The 17,023-nt window shown below is 37.5% G+C and overlaps 1 protein-coding gene across 2 annotated transcripts; it reads left to right on the top strand.

Annotated features, from left to right (window-relative positions):
• The first annotated feature begins 12,067 nt into the window (after positions 1–12,067).
• Positions 12,068–16,470, top strand: LOC136209433 (MACPF domain-containing protein At1g14780). Of its 2 annotated transcripts, none has more exons than XM_066000894.1 (6): positions 12,068–12,652; positions 13,429–13,627; positions 13,686–13,769; positions 13,854–14,037; positions 14,117–14,286; positions 15,512–16,470. In XM_066000894.1, the coding sequence occupies exons 1-6, from the start codon at positions 12,174–12,176 to the stop codon at positions 16,217–16,219; spliced, it is 1,824 nt and encodes a 607-aa protein (XP_065856966.1). In that variant the 5' UTR covers positions 12,068–12,173; the 3' UTR covers positions 16,220–16,470. The 2 variants fall into 2 exon arrangements, with proteins under 2 accessions (XP_065856966.1, XP_065856968.1); XM_066000896.1 differs by having other exon boundaries at positions 12,070–12,652; positions 13,695–13,769.
• Positions 16,471–17,023: the final 553 nt, after the last annotated feature.

The raw sequence follows: 17,023 nt of genomic DNA on the forward strand, positions 1-17,023 counted from the left end.
AACTTTCACAGGTACAAATGGGCCTTGGACTATAGATAGCCAGGCACTCATGTTTGTAGCTTGAATGAAGTTCTTCATCCTATTCTTCCAAAAGGTATAGTTGACCCGAAGAATAGGGGAGGCCTGGTAATGGACAGCCCCTCAGGTAATATCTGAGTTGTCTGGTTTCCAGAGAGAAACCGAGTGCTGTTTTCACCCATGGTATGGATCAACTCAAGGTTGTTAGACCTTTAGTAATGAGCTTTTAAGCTCTGATACCACTTGTTGGTCCCTTGTAAGGTTGCAAGTATAGTTCCAATGGGGGGGGGTTAGGAACTATTTTACCTTTTAAAACGATTAGGGCAGATTTTTTTTCTTTTAGAAAAGATTATATGACAGCGGCGCTGATCAATCGACAAGACACTGGCTTAGTCAACTAGTGACTAGGTCAGTTTCGTTGCTTAGATCAGGAAATAGCACTTAGAGTCTATTCCTGACTTAATTCGTTGGCAGCGCACAACTCAGCTTGACCTCTTTTACTTGGTCAGTTTTAGTTTGTTTTAAGCAAGCAATATAAATAAGGAGTTAGGGTTTAGAAATACTTCACTCAGCAGATTTATCCAGGTTCAGCTTCTTCTAAGCCTACGTCCTGTCCCCGGAACACTTCCGAGATTTCAAATCCTCTACTGAGCTCTTTAAAGGTAGAGCCTCAAACCTTTTACAATATCAGCAATTGAGTATGACAAGAGTACCGTCCTCTATACTTCTACTCAATCCTAATCTCTCCGCTGAGTACTTAAAACCGAGTACTCAGCCTCTCCTTTCTATTCCTAGAAATGATTAAGATTTGTCCTAAACAACAATTGCTAGAACACCTTAGATGATTGAGAATCAATCACTCTAGACTTTTACACAAATGAATAAGCTTGTAGTGTAAGAATTTGCTTTGCTTTTGATGGAGAACTTTTGTACACGTTTGATCAGCGTAACGGCTTTTTCTCAAAAGTTCTCTTTTGGAATGTGGATTCTGAATGCTCTATTTATAGAGAGCTGTGGGAGCTTCTGGTTATTTCGAATTTCGAAATAACCGTTGGAGGGAAACGACTTCATGTCGCTTTCACTCAGTCTGTTCAGCAGTTCTCTTAGCCAATCAGATTCCAGCATCTTCTGTTCTTCGGTCAGTGTGGCAGTATGTTCCTCCAAATCGGGTAATGTCAAACAGACAGCTTCCTGCGTCTTCTGTTCTTTACCAACAGAGGAAATACTTGGTCTGGAAGTTGCTTTGTGGTCAGCGGCTGTCTTGTACGTTTTATCGAGACAGCTCAACAGCTTCATACCGAAGTTGTCTACGTGGATCTTCTCGATCCTTCTTTGCTCAGCATGCGTTTCATTACTTCAACGGCAGCGTTTTGGAGATACGCGGGCTGAGCAATCTTGGGCTTGTTTGACTTGGGCCTTGACTTCTATATAGGGCTTGGGCCTTATGATCTTTATGTCTTATAACAATTATAAACTCAACATTGAACAAACACATTAGTAACAATAAATCAAAGCATTTAAACTTAATGTGTTATAGAATATTTAATTTCACTTAATTAATTTTGTCAAATCAAAATCCTGTGGAAAGGTGTTTCAACATCAACTTCCATGATTATTATGAGTTAGTGGCCAATGTGTCCAAATATGAAGAACTGGTGAGGGAGGGCCATTAGCGAAAGACGAACACAATGGGGAGCTGTTAGTGAGATGTGCAAACTCATGAAGCAGTTATTGCTGACTAAACAAATCCCGACCCTTAAAAATCTTTCTCTCACTATTTTAACTCACACTCTCTTTTAGTTTCACACACTCAATTTGGCCCCTTTCAAGCTTTGATACCAATTGTTAGTTTCAGAAGCTTTAATAGCAAAGAATATAGTTGAAAGGGTTAATCTTATTCAATAGCAAATAGGGACTATAAATAGCCTTACAGAAAACAGAGAAATAACAAACCCACTAAAAATGTGGAACAAATATTTCAAAAAGAAACAAATTCTATATATATATATATATATATATATATAATTTATGACGTCATCCGGTTTAACAAATTCAAACCACCTGGTTGAACTCATTGAGCTCTTACCCAATTATCAATTCGATTTGATTTCCAATCCGATTTTTAAAACATTACAAATAAGTAGTATGATTAGATTAGAGTAAAACATGAAGTTAACTAACTAAATTTTAGTTAACTAATATTTATATTATTTTAAGGAATTAAATAGCTAATTAATGATGGAAATAAGGGCTATAAATTGATTATATTAATTTGAATGAGTTGAGTTGAGTGAAAATTACAAATGTTCTCATTAAAAATAAACTTTGCTAAATATTACATTTATATTGTCACTAGGTGTATTGATCAAGTAATCTTCGGGACTAAGTAAGAAATGACATGACAAGTGGGTGAATCATCACCATTGATCAAATCTGGAAATGATGAATGGTGATGATCACTCTAAGAGATAATTGGGTAAGGTGGTGACTATCACAAGATGATGGGCTGCTTCTAGAATGCCCTAATGTTGGTAAATATCTGAAATAGCCTCCAAGCCTATGGAATGACCGAATTGCCCCTGGTTAAGTGAAGATTCACCAAACTTTTGATTTATTATGTTCACTATATTTGAGTCAGATAGATTAAACTCTATCTTCCTTCAATACGTAACCTTGAGACTCCAAAAGTCTCCTCTCCTTCTTCTCCTTCCATTGAACTTTGTCTTCTGTAAATCGAAGAAAAACTCTCTTCTTCTTGTTATTTCAATACCCTTCCTCAAACTATGCTTGGTACAAATTCCTCAAGCCTAGTTTGCTTACTAGAAACCTCAATTGCGGAGAGTGTTGTGCCTTTGTAAACAGATCTGCTAATTGTAGCGCCGAAGGAATCGACATCAACCTGATGAGCCCTGCTTGAATGCGTTCTCGAATCACATGACAATCTATGTCTATGTGTTTCGTTCGTTCGTGGAAAACCGGGTTTTGTGCTATGTGCATCGCCGATGTGTTATCACAGAAGATGAGGGATGTCGTGGATGGCGGCTCACCTAGATCCCGCATGAGATTAGTAAGCTAGTGGAGCTCATATGAAGTCGAAGCCATAGCTCTATATTCGGCTTCTGAGGATGATCTGGAGACGGTGTTTTGTTTTTTCGATCTCTAGGAGACTAGTGCCGATTCGAGGAACACCGCGTAGCCGGTGACCGATTTGCGAGTTTCTAGGCAAGTGGCCCAGTCTGAATCTGTAAAAGCTTGTAGCTGTAAGTTTTTGCATATAGGGAAAAACAACCCTAGACTGATGGTCCCCTTCAGGTAAGGTAACACCCTTTCAGCTCTATTTTGATCTTCGGTGGTTGGCTGTGTAAGGTGTTGTGATAGTTGATTCACTATGTGTGTGATATCTGGTCTTGTATGGGTTAAGTATAGTAACTTTCCTATGAGCTGCATGTATGCTGGAAGTGGTTTTTCATTTTTGTTGGGTTTGTGGTTTGGTAAGGCCGGGGATGAGGCTGGCTTACAGCCGATGAACCCCATGTCATGCAACAATTCTAATGTATATTTTCTTTGTGACATGTCGAGCCCCTGCTGGTTACGAGAGAACTCAAAGCCGAGGAAATAATGTATGGCCCCCAGGTCCTTGATGCTAAATGCCTCATCTAGGTGCTTTTTGACCGAAATGATGGCTTGCATGTCATTTCCTGCGAGAATAACATCATCTACATATACTAACAATATGGTTGTGCTACTTCCCTCGCCTTTGGTGAACAAAGATGGATTTGCTATAGATTGAGTAAAACCCATGCCTTTGATGGTGGCTGATAATTTTGCATTCCATTGCCTCTCTGCTTGACGAAGCCCATAAAGGGCTTTGTTAAGCTTGAATACTTATCGTGTGTCTTTTGCAACCATCCCAGACGGCATCACCATGTACACATCCTCGCATAACTCTCCGTGTAAGTAAGCATTATCAATATCTAACTGGTGGATGTGCCATTTTTTAGCAATAACAATTGTTAAAAGCGTTCTAATCGTTGTAAACTTGGCTACAGGTGCGAAAGTGGCTGTGAAGTCCACGCCTTCCTGCTGGGTGTACCCTTTTGCCACCAGCCTAGCTTTGAATCGAGCCACACTATCGTTTGCATTATGCTTGATCTTGTAGACCCATCTGCAGCCTATGGGTCTTTTTCCAGCAGGTGGTGGAACTATATCCCATATGTGATTTATTTTTAACGTTGTTAACTCCTTTTGCATAGCTTCTACCTAATTCTTGTCTGACTGTGCTTCTTGGTATGTTGCAGGCTCCCTATGATAGGTGAGGTTGATCGTGAATGCCTTCTTGGCTGAAGTGAGTTTGTCATAGGAGAGGTGCTTGGATAAAGCATGCGGAGAGTTGGTGAGGCAAGGCAAGGTGAAACCTTGTTCTAGTGCGAGGTGATAGTCCTTGAGATAGGTTGGAAGTTTCCTTGTCCTTTGAGGTCTCATGATATTTGGATGATTGTGATGCACTGCTGTTTCAATTTGTTTTGGGATTTCATGACTTTCATTGTTTGTCTGTATTGCATCAACATGCTGTGTTATTTCTGTGTTTTGCTCTCCTGTATTGTCTTGTTCATCATCTTCTTCATTAATGGATGCCATGTGTAAGGAATCTAGTTCCTCTTCGCTGCAGTATGGCATTTCTGTCTTTTGATCCTTTTCTGAGAATGGGAAATATTGTTCAAAGAATCTCACATTCCTAGAAAAGAAAAACACATTACTTGTTAAATTTAAAAGCTTGAATCCCTTTGTGCCATGCTTGTAGCACATGATGCACACTTGATTGCCCTTTCTGTGAATTTGCTCTTATGTCTGTCTAGAGTAGAAGCATATGCTAAACATCTGAACACCTTTAATTCCTCGAGGTTAGCTTTTCTATCATATATACGCTCGTAAGGCATTTTCCCTTGAATAGGATACGATGGCAGCCTGTTTATGAGATAGACAGCATGACTGACTGCCTTTGGTCAATAATCTTTCGGTAATGAGCTTTGAAAGATGAGTGCCCTTGTAGTGTTTATAATGTCCTGGTGTTTTCTTTCAACTCTGTCGTTCTGCTGTGGTGTTTCTGGGCATGATGTTTGATGTGTGATCCCATTTTTTACGAAAAAATCCTTCATGATGAACTCAGGGTCGTTATCCATCCGTATTGTCTTGACATTTTTGTTAAATTGTCGGTCAACGTAGTTACAAAACTGTTGCACTGTTGTGCTTGCTTCACCTTTTGTTTGCATTAATGTGATCCATGTATACCTGTTGTGATCGTCAAGAATGGTTAAGAAATAGCGTTTGTTAGAGTGTGATTCCTGTGCCAGACCCCATATATCCATATGTACTAGGTCAAAACATTCCTTAGCTAAGCTATGACTCAATGAACAAGGGATTTTCTTTTGCTTAGCCTTTTGACAAACATCACATGGTATTGCTTTGGAGGAATCGAAATCATTACATGATATGCTGAGGCCTCTTAATCTCTCATAAGAGGGATGGCCAAAGCGCAAATGCCATACATTTGTTTTAATTGAAAAAACAGAAACCCCATGTGGTAATGGGTACTCTAAATAATAAAGACCTTCATGCTCTCTAGCCAAGCCAATCCTCTTCCAACTTGTTGTGTCCTATATCACACACATTGACCCTGTTATTAAGACGCACAATCTGCTAGCACTCAACAATTTACTAGTAGATATAAGGTTGTAATCAAAAGCAAGTATACACAACACGTTATGCAAGATGAAATGTGGACTTAGTATCACGGTGCCAACATATTCTGCCTTAACCTTTTCCCCATTTGGTAAGTTTACCCAGGATTTGTCTATCTTGACATATGAGCTATATATTCGCACATCACAAATAATATGGTTCGTTGCCCATGTATCAATTATCCAGCATGATGAGATAGGGTCAGGTTTTAGGCTGTTACCAGAACTATCTCCCTTGACAAAAGTGTTGACGCTGCTGCCCGAGGCTGGGACCTTCCCCGGATGGTTCAGTGGCAATAGGGCAACAAGTGTCAGATACTGCTCCTTGGTTAGAGAAAATGGTTCTGTGTTGGCCTGCCTATTGTCTTCTTCCCCAGAGTCTCCACTTTCCCTACCTTGATTCACTACTGAGTTGGCTTTGGGCTAATTGGTTTTGAAAGGATTTCCTCTATTTTTGTTTCCATAGTTGGGTGGATAACCATGTTTTTTGAAACAAATGTCCTCTGTGTGTCCTGTGTTGTCACAAAAATTGCACAATGCTGAGCTTTTACCTTTGCGAGTATTATATCTTGTGTTGTTGTTCTGCTTAATCTGCTGATTGTTCTGCTTGCTATTTACGTTTGTGAAACCTGCAAACATGCTATTGTCACCCCCTTCATTTCCCTTGGCAGGTGCAAGGCCTATCTGCCTTTCGTGTTGAATGGCTAAAGCGTAAGTCTTGTTCAAGGATGGAAAAGGCTCGATCAACAAGATCTGCGAGCAAACAGTTGAGTAAGAGTCGTTTAGTCCTTGGATAAAGGTGATAACCTGATCTGCATCCTGCTGATCTCGCAAGACTTTGAAGGCATCGCAGTTGCACGGTGGCCTACACACACATTTTGGCATGGGCCTGAGGTTAGTGAGTTCATCATAGAGTATTTTTAGACTTGTGTAATACTCTGTGACATTTCCATTTCCTTGTTTCAGGCTATGAATCTCCCTTCGCAGCTCCAGTATGCGCAATGAGTCTGTCTGCGCGAACCGTTCCTTCAGATCGGCCCAAACTTGATCCGTCTTGTCCAGCCACATTATGCTTCTTGCTATGGAAGGTGATAAAGCATGATGGATCCAGGAGATTACCATATTGTTGCATCTCTCCCACTGATCATACATGTTATCAGTGACTGCAGGGGCCGTGATGGTGCCGTCTACGAAGGCGAACTTATTTTTGGACATTAAAGCTACCTTGACAGCCCTAGACCATTGATGATAATTTGGCCCAGTAAGAACCTGCAAAACTAGAGATAGCGCTGGAGTTTCGTTTTGAGGAAGATGGTAAGGGCTGCTCGACGTGATCATCGGAGCTGCTTGACCTGCCATGACTGACTAAAAGGATAGCCTTTTAGGTTAGTTTTGCTCTGGTACCATATTAATTTGAATGAGTTGAGTGAAAATTATAAATGTTCTCATTAAAAATAAACTTTGCTAACTATTACATTTATATTGTTACTAGGTGTATTGATCAAGTAATCTTGGGGACTAAGTAAGAAAGGACATGACAAGTGGGTGAATCATCACCATTGATTAAATCTGAAAATGATGAATGGTGATGATCACTCTAAGAGATAATTGGGTAAGGTGGTGACTATCACAAGATGATGGGTAAGGTGGTGACTAAAATTAATCTGATGCTTATAAAAATTAAATTAATCAGATAATACGAAGCAAAGCATAAGAAGTGTAATTTGAACATCCAAACATCTCTTTAAAGCATAAAAATAAGTGGTTTAAAAAAGAAAAACCACAAAATATATATATGGTATTGGTTTGCTCCCATTAAAACATCCTAAGTTGATGCAGAAAGCAGCAAAGTAATGAACAAAATCACCGCCCGCCTTTCCCTATTATTCAAGTCACTTGTAATTATAGACTCACAAAATAAAAAAGAAAAGTAGTGATCAAAGGAAAAATACTCACAATATTACCAATCAATATTAATTTTACTCCCAACTATTCCTAACGTTTATAATTTGAACTAATTGCATTCTTAGCTATAATTATACTATAGATAATCATAAATTTCATTATTTGTTATGATAACAAATCAAAATCAAAATCAAAATTACATATATATAAAAAGTTAAAAAAAAATTTAAAAAATATTTTATACGTACACATGTTTTTGATCTGGTGCAGAAAATTATATGACTTTTTTAACTTTTACTTTAAAGAAATTCATGTATTTACGTGTCTTTGATTTACACTTGTGAACAAGATTGGTTCTGAATAGTATTATTTTGTTTCTTTTAGTAAAATAGTTCGTAAACTCTTGAAACAAATTTTGACTATCGATATTACAAAAATCTCTATAGCATGTCTATTATTTGGATGTCATGTACGATTGGACTTCCTGCACACTTTTAGAATAAGCCTTAGTGATTAGAGCATCTCCAACAGAGGTTGCTTTACAAAGTGTCAAAGTTTAATACATCATACCAAAATATAATATTTTATCTTTTTAATCATCCAAATCACTTTTAACCAATGTTTTCAGAACCGGACCGGACTGGCCGGTCGAACCGGCCGGACCGGGAACCGGATTGCAGTCCGGGTTGGGTGGATGTGGGTTTATGAAATTACAACAGCCCGTGTAAAACCGGTGTCAACCCGGGAACCGGCGGTCGGACCGGGAACCGGATTGACTCCGGTTTTTTAATTATATATGAAAAAAAAGACAAAAACTAATTAAACGTAATAAACTCTTCCAATTCCAACGAAACAAACCATATGAAAAAAAAAGACAAAAACTAATGTTGTTGAAGTGCAGCATATTACATAAAAAAATTTTTGTTGATGGTGCTTTTGTGTTGTTGAAGTAAATTTTTGGTGCTGCTACTGTTGTTGAAGTATGCATACATTAGATAATGAATTTTTTTTGCTAAGGTTTTTAAAGTATTTTTATATAATTAATATATATATAATTAATAAATATTATTTTTTATTTAATTATTTATTACGTCATCCGGTTCGACCATTTCGAGTCATTTGGTTGAACCAAGTGATCCCTAACCCAAATATAAATCCGGTTCGATGTCCGGTCCGGTTCTGAAAACATTGCTTTTAACAACTTTTATTAAAAAAAATCCCACAGTAAATAATTTTAAAAGTTGTTACATTAATCTCACAAATTGTTAACTTTATATACAATTTATTTTACTTATAAATATTATAAAAAAATACATCAATAATAATCAAGTAAATCACTTTTTTTATATTAAAAAAAAAATACTCTGGATAAATAACTGTGACAACAACAAACACTATTCTTTGACAATGCTTTTGATAATAGTATAAAATATATGTGAAATAGACACAATGATATTCATTTTTCTTTTCAACAATTCATTGAAATGGTTTTTTTAAATCTTAAGCAAAATCATTGGGTTTTGCAGTAATTTAATTTCCACACTGCCTTCATAAATCATTACAGTTGGTAACTTAACATTGTAAATATCAAATTATTATGTTAAACTATATTAAAACTTAAGCTTTTTTTTTTTGAATGAAATTGGGACGAGGATTAATGTTAGGATCTGACATCCCAACTAGGTCGGCACCCCACACACCAACAAAACCCAAACCCTTATATTAAAAAAAAAAGAGAAGTACAAAAGAATTAGAGGAAACGAATGTGTGAAAAGTTACAAATGTCATCAAAAACAAAGGATTTACAGAAAGGAGGCGACGAAGGCCACCATATCAGTCCATCGGAGGAGGATTCGTGTCGTTCTAAGGAGTTCGCCGCTTGATTCCCTTCACGAAAGATGTGAGTGATAACAATATTCATGCTTGCACATTGCTCCAAACACTTAAGCCATTTCTGTCTGTCCGACTAAGGCACAATTTTGGAACGTTGATGAAGAAGATTTACCACGAACATTGAGTCTGCTTCTATCCAGAGGTTCCGCCATTCTTTTTCCCAAGCCAAGTCAACCGCAAACATCATTGCCTGGAGTTCAGCGATATGGGCAAAGGAATTTGAAGTCGGGAAAGCGAAACATCCCTTGGGGAAGCCCTATAATTCCTGAAGATCCCGCCTGCTTCAGCGGCCTCGGGAGAGCCGACGGCTGAGCCATCCGTATTGACCTTAGTCCAACCTGCTGGTGGGGGAATTCAGCGGACGTAAATGTAATCAGGCGCTGGCAGCGGCCTCGTCAAGTTTCGATCCAGCAACAGATTTGATTCTCTGAACATGTCGTAAAATCTAGAGATAGCCATTTGGATTGAAGGGAGTTCGCTGTCGAAGATTGCTTTATTCCGTAAATTCCACAGAAGCCAAGTAGTCGAAGCAAGGGCTAATTTCCAGGCACGAGCAGAGTAGTGCGGAACCGGGAGCTGCAGCAAAATAACAAGAAAATCAGTGAAATTACCTGTCGCGTTAGTTGGAATCGAGAAGAGTTCACCAACGACTTTCCATATCTCCTACGCGTAGGTGCAGAATAGGAACAGATGGTTCAATGACTCTTCGTGGCATTTGCAAAGTTCACAACGGGAAGCCAAATAGAAACCGCGGGATTGTAGGGCTGTCTGAACCGAGATTCTGTTATGTAATATTAACCAACACGTAAAGGATCGCCTCAGAGGAATATATTGCTTCCATATCAGTGCCCCCACTCAATAACTGTTGTAGAACTGATGTTAGCATATAGCTTTTTTGCCGTAAGCCAACCCGAATCTGAGGGTGACCAAAAGCAGACGTCAATAGCGTCAAGACCCCGTTGAACCTGTCTGATATCAGTTTGCAGCTGTTCCGGAAGGAGTTTGATGTTTGTCCATTCATCTTCAGTTAGAAAATTATCCACCCAGTCAACAAGAGTCGTCTGCTGTTTAGGCGGCAATCCCAATTGATCCGCAACGACGGAGGTAGTCCATTTATCTGTCCAGAAGTTCAAATGGGAAGCCCTCCCAATCCACCAATTAGTTTGATCTCTGATACGCCTGTAGGTGTCCCTGCAGGAAACCCAAACCGTGGAGTTGCTTATGTAATCTTTTGGCAGCCCAGAGGCAGTCAAAAATCTAGCTTTAAGAGTATTTATTACAAAGTTATTTCCCTGCAAAATATCTCAACAGAACTTCCCCAAGAGGCTTTGATTCAACAAATCAAACTTTTTAATTCCAAGACCCCATGTCGCCATATCCTGACAGCAAATACTCCAAGGGACTGTGATTAGCTTGCGGTTATCCTTGTCTCCCGTCCAAAGAAAGTTCCTGACAGCCCTATTAATTTGTTCCAACAGGCCCAACGGCCATTTATAGATCAGGAAAGAATGGATCAAAGCCCCGGACATCGCAGATTTTATCAGAGTAAGTCTGCCAGCAATTGATAAACACTGACCTTTCCAGCAACTGAATCTAGCCAAAAAACGATTAGCAAGAGGTTGAAGCATACTTTTTTTGGGTGCACCGTTAAAGAGAGGAACACCTAGATACTTAAACGGGAGAGAAGTCGCACGAATGTCCAGGGTAGTTGCTAGTCTATGGCGTCTGCTGCTGTTGATAGAGTTGCTAAAGTAGATGGCAGATTTCTCCCAACAAACATTTTGCCCGGAGAGAGCCGCATACAGAACGAATATTTGCTTGATACAACGAGTGTTTCTCATGGTTGCCTTGCAGAATAAAAGCATATTGTCTGCGTCCAGAAGGTGAGAGAGGAAACTCATGCGATTTACATAAGCCATTGGTATGAGAGTGCCGTCCCGTGCAAGTTTAGAAATCCATCTACTGAAAAAGTGTTTTGAAATGCCGAATAAGATTGGAGAGAGCGGATCCCCCTGCCTAACACAACAGGAGCAGCCAAAATAACATTTCGGAGTTAAATTGAATGCTAATTAACTATTAAGTTGAGTGGAAAAAAAATCTATATTTTTATTCCTTTAATTAGAAGTTATTATTATATTTTCATTTGCATATTTGATATTTTAATAAATGTTATAAGAAATAATCAATATTAATGTAGTTTTTGGTTAGGGTGCAAAATTTTGTAATTAAGGTCTGCCCTGCATAATAGAATGCTTTGTCGTAGATGAAAATTGAACCATTTATCAAACCGCTAAGGGTAAATTAAGTCAATTAAAAAGTATAATTATGTGATTTATAAGATTAGAGGTAAAATGAGTGAATATTTAAAAAAAGTAATATAGAATGTTAGCAGTCAAAGTTAGAGCAGAAATATAAAGAAAAAGAAATTTCCTACCTACACACTAGAATAGGCGATGGAGCAGTAATGAATAAATGGGAACACAGATATATACCCACCCCTCTTATCTTCTTGACCTCTTCTTTCATAAGCACCTCAATTTCTCTTTATATATAATTTTATAGCATTACTATAGTATATATATCATCAAAAAACGAAACCAATAATAAATAAATAAAAATATGAAGAATGGAATAGTAGAGATGGCTGTGAGCAGCCTGGGAAGAGGATTCGATCTAACATCAGATTTTCGGCTTAAATACTGCAAAGGTGAAGATAGATTAGTTCTTCTTAACGAAACTGAAAAACGAGAGCTAATCATTCCTGGTTTCGGAGCTATCAAAGATGTCTCCGTTGATATTAAGTCTGATAAAGGTGATCGTGTTCGTTATCAATCAGACATCCTCGACTTTCAACAGATGTCGGAGCTTTTCAATCAGAAATCATCGGTACCGGGGAAAATTCCATCGGGAATGTTTAATGCAAAGTTCGGATTTGAAGGAGGAAGTTGGGGTGCTGATGCAGCTCAAACCAAGTGTTTAGGATTAGATGCTTATTTCATTGTTCTTTTCGATGTTCATATTGATCGCTACCCTCTTCTACTTTCCCAAGAGGTTCGCAATGCTGTTCCTTCTTCCTGGGATCCATCCGCTCTTGCCAGGTAGGTAACCCAACCCTGCTTTCATTTCCTTAATTACTTTTGTTGGGGTGGGGTGGGGACCCATAGTCCTATAGACCGGACAAACTTTAATGACTTTAAATAATTCCATGTCCTATCAAAATTAATCAGCTTTTCCTTCTTATGCTCGTTTGCCCAAAAAAACCAGTTCCCATCCAATTTTGAGCTCAATGGTTAAAAAAAATTAATTGTTTATAAATTACACACAATTAGTTTGTTAATTTTGTTTATAAGTAAATTTATAAACAACGGGTGGTTTCCACTGGGTCAATGATTGATCAATCACTTAAATCTAGACTTATTCAACTTTGTCAATTGAGTTTATTAAAAGTCATTTCCTTGAGATAATCATGGAATCGGTTTTACACTAATAGAATTAACAAGGCATTCCACGTATTAGAGGCAGGTGGCAAAATTGAGAGAATGGTGACATCTCATACCTATGAGGTGTAGGTGTGGATGCTGAGTTAAATTAAATAAAAATAAAGTCAGAGATTAGGTGTTGATAGACGTGCTGACCATGCATTTGAATGTCATCTCATAATTTGATTGAACAAGTCAATAATATATCAATTTGCAAATTTATTACACACACATGCACCCGATAACTTCATATATCACTAAAATTAATACTTCAATTATTTTTACACATAACATCAATAATAATAATAATATTTGTGTTGATAATTTTGAAATGAGTAAAATCAACATTTTAAATATGTGATATTAATTAGTGATGTAAAAATATATGTGGACAGATTCATAGAAAAATATGGAACCCACATAGTAGTGGGGTTGGGTATTGGAGGTGAAGACATGGTGTTAGTGAGGCAAGATACATGCTCCAATTTGGGTCCATCGGAGCTGAAGCAACACCTAAATGACCTAGCTGACCAATTATTTACAGGGACTTGCAACTTTTCCCCTAATTCTAATTCTAAAGACCACAAGAATAAGGTACCCTACTCTTTTTGTTTATTTATTTTAATTAATTCAATTAATTAAAATATTGTAGAAAATGCAGGCACCACAGGCATTCAACGTGTTTGATTCACAGCCAATTACCTTGAATAGATTTTCATCCATCACTGCAAAGGAAGTACGTATGTATGTATGTAAATAACAGATATAATTAAGCATATATATATTAAAACAGAACAGGGTTATTTATTTATTTATGCAGGGAATAACAGTAATGTGTACAAAGAAGGGTGGAGATTTGTCAAGAAACAGTCACTGTGAGTGGCTACCAACAGTAACATCAAATCCAGATGCAATTCATTTTAAATTCATACCAATTACTTCTCTTCTTAAACATCTTCCTGGCAAAGGTTTCTTATCACATGCTATCAACCTTTATCTTAGATGTAAGTTTTTTTTATTCTTTTTCTTTTCTTTTTTTCTTAATTAAATCTTAATCTTTTCTTTAATTTAATTGAATTGCAGATAAACCTCCTATATCAGATTTGCACTACTTTCTAGACTTCCAATCACACAAAATATGGGCTCCAGTTCATAATGATCTTCCATTAGGGCCAACTACAAACATGTCATCTTCTTCTCCAGCTTTACACTTCAATTTCATGGCTCCTAAACTATACATTAACACTACTCAGGTATCCATATTTTCCACTAACGTTACATTTTTATTTTTTTTATTTTAGTTAAAATATGCTCCACCATGATTTTAGTTAATATAAGGTCCAACTTTGATAATATTAACATTATCCTTAACGCTTCTAATGTAGTGAAACTATTCATTTCTTACTATTACAGAATAAATTATACATGTATAACATGTTTGTTGAATATATATAAGGGTGTTACAAGTAGGCTTGTAAATGAGACGAGTTATTCATGAGTGGCTCGATAAAAGCTCGATCATGTCGGTTTAATTTGTAAACGAGTCGAGTTTCAGTACGACGAAACTCATCTCGAAGCTCACGAGCGACTTCGATTATATGTTCATGATAGCATGCTCTTGAGTATGTTTGGTTTAATTATTTTTTTTTAATAATAATATTTATATAAAGAGGTAAATCTAAAACAACCTAGTTTTGTATAAATTTTAGTTTTGAAAAATTCAAAACTATATAGTTTTGCGTTAAAAAAAATTCAAATCAATATAATTAATGAGTTGTTGGCGAGCAAAGTTTATGAACCAAATTAATGAGTTGTGCTCACCAATAGAATGTTGAGCTCAAACTCGTTAATTTTTTTAAGAGCCGAGGCTGAGCATGTCAAAACTCGGTTTAGCTCAGTTGCAGCCCAAGTTACAAGACAACTATAAGTGGCTAGTAGGGCTGCTATGTTTTCTTGATTTTAGAAAAGCTTTCATGTGACAGGTATAGGGCTGCTATGTTTCCTTGATTTTAGAAAAGCTTTCATGTGACAGGTATAGGGCTGCAAGTAGGGCCACTGTGTTTGCTTAATTGTAAGCAAATCGGTGTATATATTCATCTTAAGTTCAATATATTAATGTAGATTCTTAATCTACATGGTATCTCATGGAATTTTCTACATTTTCATGGTCTATAACATGGTACCAATCTGGGTTTTAACAAAAATTGTTAACTTACCATCCGTATTGGTTGAGTTTCACCAATTTTAATGACTCCCAAAGAAAATATTACCGAATAAAATGATGCATAAGCTTCAATGTTTCTTTTCAGATTTTAATTTCAAAAAAAAAAAAAATGAGTAGAAGGTCATAATTTAGTCTAGTAAATCTAAAAAATATTGTTTTGGTGTCAACTTATTGTATTAAACCCAAGGTATTTTGTTTTATTAATAGTATTATTTTGATGCATAATTATGTTAATTAAATGAGTTATGCATCAGGTAACGGTTGGAAAGAGGCCTGTAACTGGAATGAGGTTGTATCTGGAAGGCATGAAAGGCAATAGGTTAGCCATACATCTTCAACATCTAAGCAACACTCCAACATTTATTCAAAACAAAATAGATGATACACCTTTATCATTATGGAGAGGCTCGGAAGAATTCAACAACGTCAACTTCTTTGAATCCATTTCAAGCAAAAAATTCTCCCACATATGCACAGCACCAGTCAAGTATAATCCAGAATGGAGTAGCAGGACCAAAGAATCATCTTACATTGTAACAGGAGCACAACTCCACGTTAAGAAACACGAATCAAAGAACGTTCTCCATCTTCGCTTATTATACTCCAAGGTTTCAGACACTTTCATAGCACATTCTCAGTGGGTTCAAGTCTCATCGGACTATCCACACAAATCATCAGGATCAATGCTCTCCGCCCTCAGCACATCCATATCAGGGGGATCCAAAGAGAAACCGAATGCAGTAGTGGTGGATTCTAGTGTTTTTCCAACAGGACCGCCAGTGGCTGTGCTCAGACAAAAGTTGTTGAAATTTGTAGATATGTCACAGTTGTGTAGAGGGCCTCAAGATAGTCCTGGACATTGGTTAGTAACTGCTGCTAAGCTTGATTTGGATAGAGGTAAAATATGCCTCCAGGTTAAGTTTTCCTTATTGAATATCTCTTCAGCTTCCTCAATCCTCTAGTCCCATTTCTCGACTGGAAGAGATTAAAGAATTTTGTTCACTGTTGTTATTATTTTCAGAATTCAACACATATATAGAGAGATAATAAGTAGTTACTCAATGCCACTAATACAATATTGTACAGTAAGTGGTGGCTTTTGAGAGAAATTACTCCTTCGAAATTATTTTATTCTTATATATACTAATATAAAGGAAAACTCACCATGTTTATTGTGGTCAATTATTAACAAATTAAAGCATTGTTACACACAGATTTTCAATTTTGATACCAATAACTTTGAATTCAGGATGTTAAAGCTTCAAATATTATATATAACATCTTGATGAACTATTGAGATTGATCTATATTGATTCTTTCGGAATATCTTGACCTGAACCGAGAGGAGTCCTCTCAATACACTTTGATGGTCAAGTTAATATTGCCAAAGATTAATATAAGGTATATGATTGGACCTTAACTATCAGTTTGAGTTTTTAGTTCAATCGGTTATTAGAGCCTCTAAGACCTAACGGTTGAGGGTTCCAGTCCTGACAACCTCATTAATGTGTGGAATTAAAAACACATAGCGGGATGGGCTTGTGTTGTGTGTCACGGGGGTAATCCTAGGCCCGGCCTAAGCCCCGTGTGGCGCCTCGACTTCCCCAAGTCTCGGCCAGCCAACTCCTACCGAAGGGTCCCGTCCATGCCTCTATCGGTATTCCGTCCCGGAAGTGTCTCCCTGTGGGGCAAGCCTCGCCCTAGAATGGGCTCGCACTATGGGGCACACACCGGCCCCCATAATGTCCGTAGGGTTCCACCCTACG

The sequence above is a fragment of the Euphorbia lathyris genome, chromosome 10 (assembly GCF_963576675.1).
Source record: "Euphorbia lathyris chromosome 10, ddEupLath1.1, whole genome shotgun sequence".
NCBI classification, from domain to species: Eukaryota; Viridiplantae; Streptophyta; class Magnoliopsida; order Malpighiales; family Euphorbiaceae; genus Euphorbia; species Euphorbia lathyris.

Coding starts and splice junctions, on each gene's coding strand:
- LOC136209433 (XM_066000894.1), top strand. CDS start 12,174: ATGAAGAATGGAATAGTAGAGATGGCTGTGAGCAGCCTGGGAAGAGGA. Junction 13,770..13,853: donor CATCCATCACTGCAAAGGAA/GTACGTATGTAT, acceptor TTATTTATGCAG/GGAATAACAGTAATGTGTAC. Junction 14,038..14,116: donor TATCAACCTTTATCTTAGAT/GTAAGTTTTTTT, acceptor ATTGAATTGCAG/ATAAACCTCCTATATCAGAT.